A 13,123-nucleotide genomic window follows, 5' to 3' on the forward strand; every position below is an offset into this window, starting at 1 on the left:
ATTTACATATTCATGACTCCACGTAAACTAAATGAAGCAAGTGTGTAGACTTACATTCAAGCTATTTTAGGGCTTAAAGAGGAATAAAATGTTTAAATACATCATTTTGATTATCTAAGATGAGTTTTAAGGGATAAAATTATTGACTGCAGAGGGACAGGTAAACCTTTTCCATTCATTGTGTAGTTGGATGATGTTGCAAGAACATTTATGAGTTTAAATTTGTTTAAAGGTTTAACCAAAACATTGACCATGATTGGAAAATGATGCATGGTCAGTAAGATGTAATGTAGTGATTGATCTGTTTTTGGTTGTTTCAGAATCTCCTGCTGTAAAAGTATCTCCAGAAGTCATAAGTGAGTCCAGCTCAGTGAAGGTGATCTGTGAGACTCCAGCAGGTGTTACAGTGAATCAGTGTTATTTCTACATAAACAGAGAAAAAGAGAAGAATATTAAACTCAGTCCATCTTGTGAGCTCAATCTCACTGGTGCTGAAGTGCTCATATGGGCAGCTGTAAAATCACCTGCATTAATCAACATTAACTGTACTACATTATACATGAGCACAGGATTGACACGATCATCTCATTCTCCTGATGGCACAGTGACGGTTCTCAGATATTTCACTGCTGTTCTTCAACACATTGAAGTCACAAGTTCAAAAACCATCTCCTCGTTCTGATCCAGTGACAGTAACAGTGCAGAGTAAGTTCTTCAAAAAATCATATCTTGAAATAACTGATGAGAAAAGTAATATTTTTTTCTCAATGTTTCAACAGCGACCTCTACTGAGGACAACTGCCAGAAAAACTTGTCACATAAACCACCATATACTACACCATATGACTATATATGCTACCTTACATCTCAACATATATGTAGAACATTCGTATAGTAAAGCGTTTCTGATATTTTCATGCTGCATTATATGATATGCTGTAATATTAATACCAGTAGCCTTCTAATTAAAGTATTTCCAGACTAAATGGACTCTGTGACATTGTTAAATTCTTTTTGCAGATTCAGTGGCGACCTCTACTGGTGAAACTCTGACAACAGAAATTGATATTCTGAATATCTGTAAGAACAACTAAAACAAACCTTAAAAATTCTTCTCTCATGATCATGTGATTTGGTATATTCATTTAAAATGAATTTAATAGTAAAATAAAAAATATCTGATTTAGTGCTGTATTCATCATTCTCTTATTGCAATATAAACATGTATTAAAGCCTTATTTTTTCTCTTGTCAGTCTCGTGGCTTTCAGTAGTGCTGGTTTTCACTGGTGTTGGTTTATTTCTGTCTGGACTCATGGGATTCATCTGTCTCTGCCACTTTGACAGTAAGTTTAGTTCAGCATAAACTGAGCTCCATGATATAGAAACATGATAATAAAGTGTGTATCTGTGCAGGTTCTGATGATGTTCTCACAGAAAACATGGAATATTCATGATAAATGATTTATTCGTGCATTTCATAATTTAAAAAAATTATAATTTGCCTCATAATCCTCAAAATCATGTCCCGTCCTACATTCTTACTTCTTTGAGAAGTTGTTTCACTTGGATATACCTCACAATAGAGAAGAAAAGTCTATTGCAACTTCCCTTTCATGTCAACTTTAAATGTTACTTTTACAAAACTTCCTTCCATCTTTCAGAGTCTGTGAGTACAAGAAACGTTACACGTGGCCTGTGGCGTAACTTTGTTATGGTGGTGCTGGTTACATCAGAAATGTACTGACAAATGCACAAATAATAACATTACTGTCCATAAATAAATTTTATTTGAGTTTAATTTATTGACACAGAATTCATGTTTAATGTGATAGTTTCATCCTTACATCTACTATAATATAATATGTTGTTAGTCTCCAGAGTATTTACATTAGTGAGTGAATACCTAGATCCGCATTAATGATTTGTGTGTCCTAATGGACTGGTGGTAAAATATTTGTTAAGCGTGTCAGATGTTCTGGGTTCTAAACCACCTGCTTATTAATTTTTTTTTTCTCATTAAATCCAAGGATATGCATCAGTGATTGTATATCAAGAGCAGGGACACGTTTTTGTGCATTTTGTTTTGTGATTTCAACAGAAAAAATAGAGAGTCTCTGCAACAGCGTTGAAAGGTTAGTTCACTGAAAAATGAAAATTCTGCCAAAAATGAAAAAGTTTCTATCTTCTGCTGAACACAACAGAAGATATTTTGAAGAATGTTGGTAACCAGACAGCTGATGGGCCTCATTGACTTCTATAGTATGGGGGGAAAAATACTAAGGTAGTCAATGGGGCCCATCATCTGTTTGGTTACTAACATTCTTCAAAATATCTTCTGTTGTGTTCAGCAGAAGAAAGACACTCATACAGGTTTGCTAATCAACTGAAGATGTTTCTTTTGGTACATTTGGGGCAGTTGTACATGTCAAGTCACTTTCACTTTACATCCGTGCGCAAGTTGTTTCAAAAAGTGGTGGGGACAATACTGACACTGGCAAAAAGTGGTGGGAACATGTCCTACCCGTCCTACCTACAAATTACACCTATGCATGTGACCCAGATCTGCCCTCGTTTACAGCCGAACATGTGGTCTCATGGTGTACGTTCATCTTCATAGAACTGACTGCACAAGCATTAATGATTTCCTGTGGTCTAATGTGTTACTTCCTGATTCACCTATTGTTTGAGTCTCGTCTCTTTTCTCTTGCTGTAATGGAGTTGTTCATCTTCACTGCTTTTCTTCTCCTTATGGAGGTTCAGTCTTACAGTAAGTGATCTCTGTTGTTTAATGTCGATTAAACACTGTATGTCCACATTTGTAGTTAAAAAACATTTGTCTGAAATATTTCAGCATGTGTGATCAGTACGTTTGTGTTTTAGTAGAACACAGCGAACACATGAACCTACAAGCAAAATAATCTTAATCCAAACTGAAAACAAGATTATATAGCTTATTTTTGGTTTGAAATAAGATTATTTTGCTTACCCCATTGGCAGATTATTTTGCTTGTTTTAAGGAAAAACCCACTTAATTTTGACTTATTTTTCCTGAAAACAGGAAAATAATTTTTATTTGTCAAGAAAATGCTTCTTGATTTAAGAACTTTAAGATATTTTGACTAAAAACAAGACAAAAACTCAAAGTAAGAACAGCATTTTTTACAGTGTTTAAGAAAGTTTTACTTTAGCCATGACATGAAAATTCATTAAACTGATTTTAATAACCTGATTAATAACCTAATTAATTTTGGATCATGTAAACACCTTATTTGAAATATCCACTGTACAAGAAAATTAATTTTTGAATTCATTTCATATGAAAGTTACTCTGGGAGCTACTGTATGTATGCTAAAAAGAGTTATCAGAATCAGGGGAATGCTTTTTTGAAGTACATGATAAAGAAACCTTTTTCTTTTTTTTCTTTTTTGCCAAACATTAAAAGAAATGGACTTAAGACCCTGTGGTGAAAATCAAGTTTTTGATGTTGCTTAAGTCTGTGTGGTGTTTTTAATATACTTTAAGGCAAACCATGTGCAAATTCATCAGTCAACACCATTGTTAAGTATTTTCTTCTTACAACTGCAGTGTATCAAAGACTGTTTCCTACCATCACAAACATAACCAATCCTGTTAATGTATGGGGTGAGGCTTTTCCTATCAGCTCGGTGGGCATTTTAACACAGTGAGCACAAAATCACCTTTAAGAAGGGACAGGAAAAATCAGGTAGATTTAGCAATATAGCGGGTGAATTATGTATGTGATGTATGTAATGATGAACTATATGACTTTCTCCATTGACTTTCTATGATGTTCAAAGCGTTTTAAAAAGATGCTGATTCATGGAAGGCAGCTGTCTGACTCTGAGATGGCAAATGGGAACATGGTTTGTGTAACATTAGCAACACATTAGCTGTTTGATAACATAGTCAAGCAAAAGGCTAATCTTTTCAATAACCGTTATGTGTCCGATGTAGGGAGCGATATGTAAAATGCATTACCATTATACATTGTCTTGTAGATGACCCAGTATAATTCGCTCTTCCTCTTCTTCAGAATTTTCTGAAGTGTCTGGTTCAAACATATATTGTTAAACCAATATTTCCTCTTGCCATTGTGTATCATTTACTAGAGCTGACTGAGTGGATCATAGTCTGAGCCGGTGTGATGGAGTGGAGGCGGGGACAAATTTGTATATTCATGAATCTGTGTAAACTAAATGAAGCAAGGGTGTAGAGCTACATTCAAACTGTTTTAAGGCTTGTAAAAATTATTTTCAAGGGGGGAAAAAGCTTAATTTTGTAATTTTAATTATCTATGAGTTTTAAGGGATAAAATTATTGACTGCTGAGGGACGTTGCAAGAACATTTATGAGTGAGTTTAAATTTGTTTAAAAGTTTAACCAAAACATGGAATATGATTGGAAAATGTTGCATGGAAAAGTGGTCAGTAATAAGATGTAATGTAGTGATTGATCTGTTTTTGGTTGTTTCAGAATCTCCTGCTGTAAAAGTATCTCCAGAAGTCATAAGTGAGTCCAGATCAGTGAAGATGATCTGTGAGACTCCAGCAGGTGTTACAGTGAAACAGTGTAATTTCTACAGAAACAGTGAACAGAAGAATATAAAACCCAGTCCATCATGTGAGCTCGATCTCACTGGTGCTGAAGTGCTCATATGGGCAGCTGTAAAATCACCTGCATCAGTCGACATTAACTGCTTCTACACAATACATGAGGACGGGATTGATAAACCATCATCTCATTCTCCTGCTGCCACAGTGACGGTTCTAGGTGAGATTTTTCACTGCTGTTCTTCTGCATTAGATACTGTTATTGCAATGTTATTTTTTATTATTATTAATTATGAATTATTTGACTTAAATAGGTTCACTTCAGAAACCCTTCATCAGTTATAATGGTGATGATGTCCATCCTGTCATATCATGTGAAATACCACTTTCAGTCAGAGCTGATTTCACCTGTAGTCTCTACACTGAGGATGTTCTTCTGTACACAAGAGTCTCTCAGACTCAGAGGAGACAGTCTGGAGATCATTATTGTATGTTTTATTTAAGTCATAGTGAACTCTTGACACGATCAGTGAACAGTCTGAGCTGTGATTATTCACTCAACACTGAACCTGAGATCAGATCACCGCGCAGTGACACAATCACTGTCAGAGGTGAGGACTTTTACTGTAATCATTTTTTAACATATGATCACTTTTAATGAGAGACACCTGTAGAATTCTTAAGCCAGTTCGATTTATGTAGGTCATTAAAACATTATGAAAGTTTGATCAATAAAAGCATATGAGAAAAGTTGAATGATACTGCGTATTACATATATAGGGCTCTTCTGGACAGACACTATTTATAATGAACCTTTCAATAGGTTGTATAATAAAACACTGAAAGGTCAAATATACTAAATATATTGGTGAGTATTTGTCTATGCAGTCAGAAACAATATAATGAAGTTGATTCTAGCAGTTGTGTGATGCTGTTACTGAATCAGTACAGTGATCTCTGAAATCTTCTTACACACAATAACTTGTAGGTCCTTTTCAGACAAACGTTTAACCACAGTGTGACTCTGGCAAGTGAACAATCTGATACATTTAGACAGGAAGGAAGAGCCGCTTCATCTGATCATGTCAGAGAACTATAGCCAATGTCTGACACATCTATAGAAAGAAGCTTCTTTCTAATATGATGGTGAGAGGTAGTCTGGCTATCACCAGACCAAGCTCAATTTAAAATTGAACATTGGTCTGGGGAGTTTACTATGTATTTCCTACTGCACAAGAGGCGTGATCAACGAGCATTAGTCACACAATTGGATAGTCCTTCAACCAATCAGATCAACGATCCGGGTGACGTACTTTGCAGAGTGATGCGAAAACTCCAGACAGGTTTACCGTGTGTCTCAATCAGCTCCCTAGTTCAGTAGTCAGGGCACTGATCAGGGAATCAGCCACATTCACTTTCATGATATACTGATTCATGGCCTAGGGAACTAGGGAGCTGATTGAGATGCAGGGTTAGTTTGTATTGGTTTGTAGCATTGATCTGCGGTTTGCAAAAGCAGCAACGGCATCGAGCGATTTTTGCAGGTTGTGCAAAAAACCATGAAACTGATCGGTATTTACACCCACCCAGCAATTTGTTTGCTAACTAAAGAAGTCATTCAGCATTGTCGAGAGTTTAAAAGGCGACTCTGATACTGTTCTGGTTCAGTGTAAATGAACGTGGAATATAGCCGCCCTAAACTACGTCATTGTCATGACAACCAAAAAAGAATTCCAGTCAGCTCAGGCGGCGCGAGATTCAAGAAGCAGGGAGACGAAACATATAGAGCAAATAATAAAAATATTGTCTACCATCAAGGAGCATTGAAGTAAAAGAGTCCTGTACTCACATTGTGAAGCAAACCACCAAAATAACAGCAGAGAATCATTGTGTGTCATTAATCGCTGTTTGTAATCTTCCAATGAAGAGACTGTCGGATCAACGCTCTGCTACATTTCTCTCAGATAAGGTAAATGTTTAACACAATCGGCGTCACTGTGATTGTGCATTGTTATATTGAAGTGACAGGTAGATCAGATAAAGTTTGAAAGCTGCTTGCCGTCGCTTCTCTATCGTCATCGTGTTATACCCGCCAATAGCGAGCAAGGTGGATAAGCCAGTCTGTGATTGGTTCCCGCAAAAGTGTAACAGCGCAGCAGAAATGAATGCACAGGTTTCCAGACTGAGTTGCCGAGTGAAATCAAATCGCTGGCAGATCAGGCTGGGTTTACCCAGACTAGGTGAGAGGAGAAACTTGAGGCTATTTATTTTAATAGTTTCTTTGGGTCATTCCTGTTCTGCAGCACTTTTTGAACTCTTTTCATTAATACACAAAATAATACTGAATACTGAAGTCAGAAGTATTTCAATTTAAGTATCTTTCAGAAATATGCTCTGGTTAAACTCATCATATGACATCATGACTTGATTAATTATGATTTTTTTTTTTCACAAACCATTGCACACTGAGTGATTGACAGTCAGTTTAAAACAACTTTTGAAGTGTTGATATTATCATATAGATTTTTGTGTTTTGTCAAACCAACTAATACTACAAACCATTACAGAAAATAAGTCAATTGCTAATTCTGATGTTTGTGCTGTAGTTTCCCCTCCAAAATGATGTCACTTCCTGAAGGATGATGTCAGTAAAGAATTGCTTTTAATAGTTTAAAATAACAAAAAAGAGATTTCTAGATGAATGCATTCTAGTTGTCCTTTTCTCTTCATTAGGTCTTCCTCAGGCCAAGTTAACAGCATCTGCTTCAGTTATTAAGGAAACGGACACAGTTCAGCTGAGCTGTGAGAATACTGAAGATCTGAAGATGGAGATGTGTTACTTTAACATCTATGGAAGAGAAAGTAACTCAAAACTGAGCTCATCATGTCAGCTCTCACTCACTGGATCTGAAATCAGTATTTGGTCAGAAGGTCAGAGTTCATCTGTGAGAATAACCTGCTTCTACACTGTGAAGAAGTCACAAGTTCTCGTACCATCTCCTCACTCTGATCCAGTGACAGTAACAGTCCAAAGTGAGTTTTGAGATATTTATCACTGTGATTTATAAGTTCATTATTCAGCTTTATGAGTCTATGATATGACCGGTTCACTCTTGTAATGTTTCTCTGTGCAGTACTGAAAGCAAAATTAGCATCTGATTATATGAAACTAAATTAATAAACTCATTGTCTCACTCTTAAATGTTACAGTGCTGGTTCTTTGGTTCTGTTATATACTTTCACATAAACCAGTACAGACCAGAATTACATCCAATGGCATAGTATGACAAAAAAGGTGTATTTGAATGCTCTGTACCTTTAACAACAAAGAATGTATTGACATTTACATTAAAGTTAAATATTGCAATTACTCCCATTAATACTGGTAATTGTCTTTACAGTTTCAACAACAGATACACATGTTAAAACAGCCAAGAAAACTTGTGAGTAATTGAATTTGTAAAATCAAAAAGACATCATTCTTGTTCCACTTTGAATGAGGTGGCAATTGTTCTTTCAGGCTCATTATTATCTCATTATTGAACATTTTATTATACATCACTGCAAATTTTACAATGTGTGTTTTTTTAACAGCTTTACCTTCAATGTCCACTTCTGAAACGCACAGTACTGGTAAGTTACAGATGCCAATTTTTCTTGTTATTCTGGATTAAAACTGATTCATCTTGCAATATGTTATTTTTATTTTAGTAGACCTCCATTCTAGGTCAAACTGGCCAACCAGCACATCAGAGGAAACCACATGTAAGTTAATTCACTCTTCCGCAATGGTAAAAGTGACTGTAGGATTAATATGTTGGATTTAAAAATCAGATTCAAAAATATAACTGGGATCCATTTGCTCAACTCTGCACAGGTAAAGTTTCCAGATGAGTAGCATGAATGTATTAATATGATTTACTTAAGCTCATTATTCAACTTCATGTATCTATGACATGAGCTGTTCACTCTTGTAATGTTTCTCTGTAGAGTATCACTGAAAGCAAAATAGTGTCAGTTTACAGTATATAAAAATAATCAACTCATTGTCTCATTTGGTTCAATAATGTCCTCATTGGATATAAGCCTGTACAAGATCTGAACACTTTACATACGAAAAAAGTGTTGAAAGGCTCTGTACCATCAACAACAAAGACTGTCTTGACATTTGCTTTAAAGTTAAATATTGCAATTACTCCCTGTAATACTGGTAAACTGTCTTTACAGTTTCAACAGCAGCTACCACTGCACATGTGACAGCCATGACAACCTGTGAGTAACTGAGTTAAATAAGAAATTATTCTTATTACACCTTGAATGATGTGATAATTGGTATATTTGTAGCTGATAAATTACTGCTAACACTGTCTGGTTATTCTGAACTAAACAGGAAAAATGATTCCCTTCTCAAAAGTGATTCCCCCTTATAAGTTATTTTTATATTTGTAGACTCACTTTCCAAATCAAACCCGCCAACCAGCACAACAAAGGAAAACACATGTAAGTTCATCCACTCTTCGTTATTGGTAAAATCACTAAATGTTGGATTCCTAAGTCAGATTCAACATTTTTTATCTGGAATCCATTTGCTCAACTCTGCACAGGTAAAGTTTCCAAATGTTGAGCAGCATGAAAGTTCTCAACTTCACTTTGATTATGCTGCTTTTCTCAATGTTCAATTGTTTATTAATTGTTTTTTTTTTAAAGAAAACATTAACATTTAGTAATGCATTTACATTGTGCATTTTTTTCAGTTTCCATGGCAACCTCTACTCTGCCTATTAACAGAAGAATGTCAGATCTTAGTACTTGGAAGCCAAGTTAGTAACCAAATGGGAAGTCACATGACTCAAGTTGAGACTGTGTGGCTTATGAGCTGAGCTCTCTTCTGTAGCATCATAATTTAATTCAAAACCATCTTAGTTCATTTTGTATTGGTCTTTCATATTCCAATTGTTTGTTTATCATAGTTACAGGTATAACTTTTAATTTAAAGATGCCAGTCTTTAAGACAACTTTCATTTTAAATACACACTATGATGTTCTCATTGCAGTTTCAGCAGTAACGTCCACACAAAAAACTTCACAAAGGGACACAAAAATATGTGAGTAAAGTTTAGTGTTCCAATGAACACGTACGTAACATTAAAATTCTTTCATTGTGTGTTTATTATCTGATATGGCTAATTATTTTGCAATGTATTTTCAGCAACAACGGCTGCTGTTTCCACTACTCAAACCCCAGCATCCACCGGAAACGGTAACTTAATAAACATCAGTAGATCCCCATATAAGGAAAATTCTTTATACAGTGACCTCATCAATCACTGTAAAGGCCAATTCACACTGCACAGACAGACAGCAACAAATGGCAACAGGCACTTTATCAGGTCTTGTGGGATCAGTGTTTTACCCATGTTGGCATCTGTGAATTGGACTTAAAACTACTGTTTATAATCATCATGCTTTGATCAAATATGACTGTTGACTGTTGCATGAATTAGATGTTTTGTTTTGACACAGACACATGGTTTATAGCTCTGGTTTCCTGTGGTGTTGGTGTCATTTTGACTGCACCCATCTGTCTGTGCTGCTTTGCATGTAAGTCGAGATTTCAAACATACATATTTTGTTTGTTCTGGTGTTTATAGTGAGTTTCATGTTGTTTATTATAGAATTTAACATCTAAGCTAAAATTGAACATAATGCTCATTGTTTTGTAGGTAAAAAAAGAAGACGAAAAAAGTATGGTTTTTTTTCATGCATTCAATTCAGTAGTCTGAATTATGACAAAAGTGATATGACTATTTAATGCAGACTACTACAACATTAAACCCTTTTCATGCATTCCATTCAGTAGTCTGTGATAAAATATGTTTTGTAGTAGGCCTATATTTTTGTAGTCTAGGAACTTTGAGTGTAAATGTTTATCACCTTACCTGATATATGCATGCATGAAATTATGCCATAAAGATCAATATTTGATTCTTAGCAATAAAATGACATCAGATGTGCCCAGTCAAGAAATTGGTATGGTGAGTATTTTTGTAATTAATCTTTAAAAATCACAAAGTAATAACTATATATTTATAATACCATAACAAGTAAAATGGACGAGACCTTAATTCTTCTTTGTTTTTTAGAGTTCTGGACCTGCAGAGACATATTCTCTGATCACTTCTGTACCAGTCACATCTCAGCCCATATCTGTGGGTAAGAGAACATCAATCTCATTCAATGATCTCAGATAGTGTGAAGCTTAGAAACAGATGCTGAGTTAAAAACACGATACAGTGACCACAGCTTCTAAGAAACTGGTGCCAGTTCCTCTTTCAACTCTTCAGCAGACCAGCATTATTAGCAAAATCTTCTCTTAAAGGAACAGTTTACGCCAAAATGAAAATCATTTACTCATTTTCTTGCTGGTCCAAACCTGTAGGTCGTTCTTTCTTCTGTGGAACAAAAAGGAGCTATTATTTGTGTCAGAATGTTTACGCTGTCTGTACAATAAAATCAGCACTTTTAAAGTGCTGTAGAACTTCTATAACTCTTTTAGTCTTTATTTAAGAAACATTTTCCCTTACAGTTTGAGGGTACGTTTACACAGCAACGCTGTACTAAAAACGGAAACGTTTTTCATTTGTTTTTCATGTACAGATGACAACATTGTCAAAATGATCCCGGTTCACACGGATCTGCGGAAACCACTAAAAACATTGTGTTATGCATGCCAGGCCAGTAGTTGGCGATGTCACTTTGTAAAGAAACAATAAGTGCCTATAGACTGAACATGTAAGATGCATGAGCATGATGTCACAGTTTACTTAACTACGCTACTCCTACATCCTGCGTCAGACATCGCATCAGGGGTAACTTATTTCACGCAAGTCGACTTATGCAGTATGCATAAGTCGTCTGGCAGAAGCTAATTATTTGAATTTATAAAGCTTTAAATATGGATATTTTTCTCACAAAAACCCATCGCTTCACTTTAAAAGGCCTTTATTAACCACTGGAACCATGAATTACTTTTATTATGGATGGATGCATTTTAAATTGCTTCAAAATGTGGCCCCCCATTCACAACCATTATAAAGCTTGGAGGAGCAAGGGTATTTTTAAATATATCTCTGATTGTGTTCATCTGAAAGAAGAAAGTCATATACACCTAGTATATCTTGAGGGTGAGAAAATAATGGGATCTTTTTTTTCATGGAGCATCATGTTAGGTATCAAGACATGCATTGACTGAGTTTGTCACTGATATCAATTGTGTGATGCATCTTCACACACCACGTTTGAAGCTTTAAGAGAATCCATTTCACATTTGTCCAGTTGTTTTGGATGGTTTTCTATTGACTCTGTTTGACCCTCTTCATCATGCTGTTCCTCTAAAGGCCTCGAACACCCAGATTCCCATCAGGACAACACACCAGATCCTACAGCAACTTCCTCTTTCATTATGTTTGAAAATTCAATTTACCAGCCCTCAGGTAATAAAATGTTTCTTTCATTAAAGTGGTCATATCATGACGAATCAAACCTATTAATACTAGTACTAAACCTATATGAAACAATTCACAATTCAAAACTTCCTCACTAGTCCAAAAACAGCATTTTTGATGCTCACATATAAGCATTGAGAACTTGACCCACTCAATCACAATGAGCTCATATAGAGGAAGTGGAGCAAATACTAAATTCATCATAACTGTTGCACAATCAGTCTGAGAAGAGATGATTCTGCTGTGCAAAGTGTCATTGCTTAAAATACATTAAAGCTTTGTGACAGAGAGTTTGTTCATGAAGGTTAAAACATGTTCTTTATGACACTTCTGCATTGCATTACAGGGGTTTTGGTCAATAAACAACAGAAAGAGGGAAATACAAAAGAAAATGAGGTTTGTGTGAAGACTCACAACACAAACCCACATAACCAAATGAGATGTCCATCATGAACAGAATACCAAGATATTTATCTTGTGTCTTTTCTATCTTTCTTTCTTCTTCCTTCAGAATGTTTACCACCTGTACTGCACGATCCCTGACAGACCAGTTCACTCAAACGCAGCAGATCAAATCTACAGTTTGGTGAAGATGCACTGATGAGCCTCTGTTGTTTCATTATGTACAGTATATCCATTATAAAGTTTCTTTACTTGAAGAAAAATAGGTGTTTACTTTCATTATTCAGTGCTTGGTGTGGAACCACTTACTATTAGACTTAAAATATCCCTGGCTTGTCAGTAAACTGCCACCATTATGTTTGGCTAACGTCATGGCTAACAGCCCCTTTGCTTTTGCTTTGAAAACATATCCATATAAAACCGTAATATACAGATGAAATTGCTTACGTTTTGGAATGTAGCTTCTGTCAGATCAATCCAGCATCAATCTTTTTACAGTCTATGGATCCAATACATAATGCTTCATCTTTCAACAAAAGATTCTTTGTGAACTGCATTATACTATGCCTTCATTTACAAAACACAGTAAAATGCTCTGAACAAACATATAATTCGCAGACGCGATCTGGAATGCCATTAAAAA

General features: G+C 35.5%; 1 protein-coding gene across 4 annotated transcripts; it reads left to right on the forward strand.

The window, feature by feature from the left end:
* The first annotated feature begins 2,614 nt into the window (after nt 1-2,614).
* LOC125256312 (mucin-5AC-like) lies at nt 2,615-12,743 on the forward strand. Of its 4 annotated transcripts, none has more exons than XM_048172198.1 (19): nt 2,615-2,768; nt 4,497-4,793; nt 4,888-5,184; nt 7,307-7,606; nt 7,975-8,016; nt 8,168-8,206; nt 8,285-8,338; nt 8,801-8,845; nt 9,023-9,073; nt 9,328-9,393; nt 9,628-9,678; nt 9,783-9,833; nt 10,097-10,174; nt 10,297-10,318; nt 10,566-10,608; nt 10,717-10,786; nt 11,971-12,066; nt 12,425-12,474; nt 12,590-12,743. In XM_048172198.1, exons 1-19 carry the CDS (start codon nt 2,639-2,641, stop codon nt 12,677-12,679), a joined length of 1,872 nt encoding a protein of 623 aa, XP_048028155.1. In that variant the 5' UTR covers nt 2,615-2,638; the 3' UTR covers nt 12,680-12,743. The 4 variants fall into 4 exon arrangements, with proteins under 4 accessions (XP_048028155.1, XP_048028156.1, XP_048028157.1 ...); XM_048172199.1 differs by having other exon boundaries at nt 8,288-8,338; XM_048172200.1 differs by lacking the exon at nt 8,801-8,845.
* The last annotated feature ends 380 nt before the right edge of the window (nt 12,744-13,123 follow it).

This window comes from Megalobrama amblycephala, linkage group LG21 (genome assembly GCF_018812025.1).
Source record: "Megalobrama amblycephala isolate DHTTF-2021 linkage group LG21, ASM1881202v1, whole genome shotgun sequence".
In the NCBI taxonomy this organism is placed as follows: Eukaryota; Metazoa; Chordata; class Actinopteri; order Cypriniformes; family Xenocyprididae; genus Megalobrama; species Megalobrama amblycephala.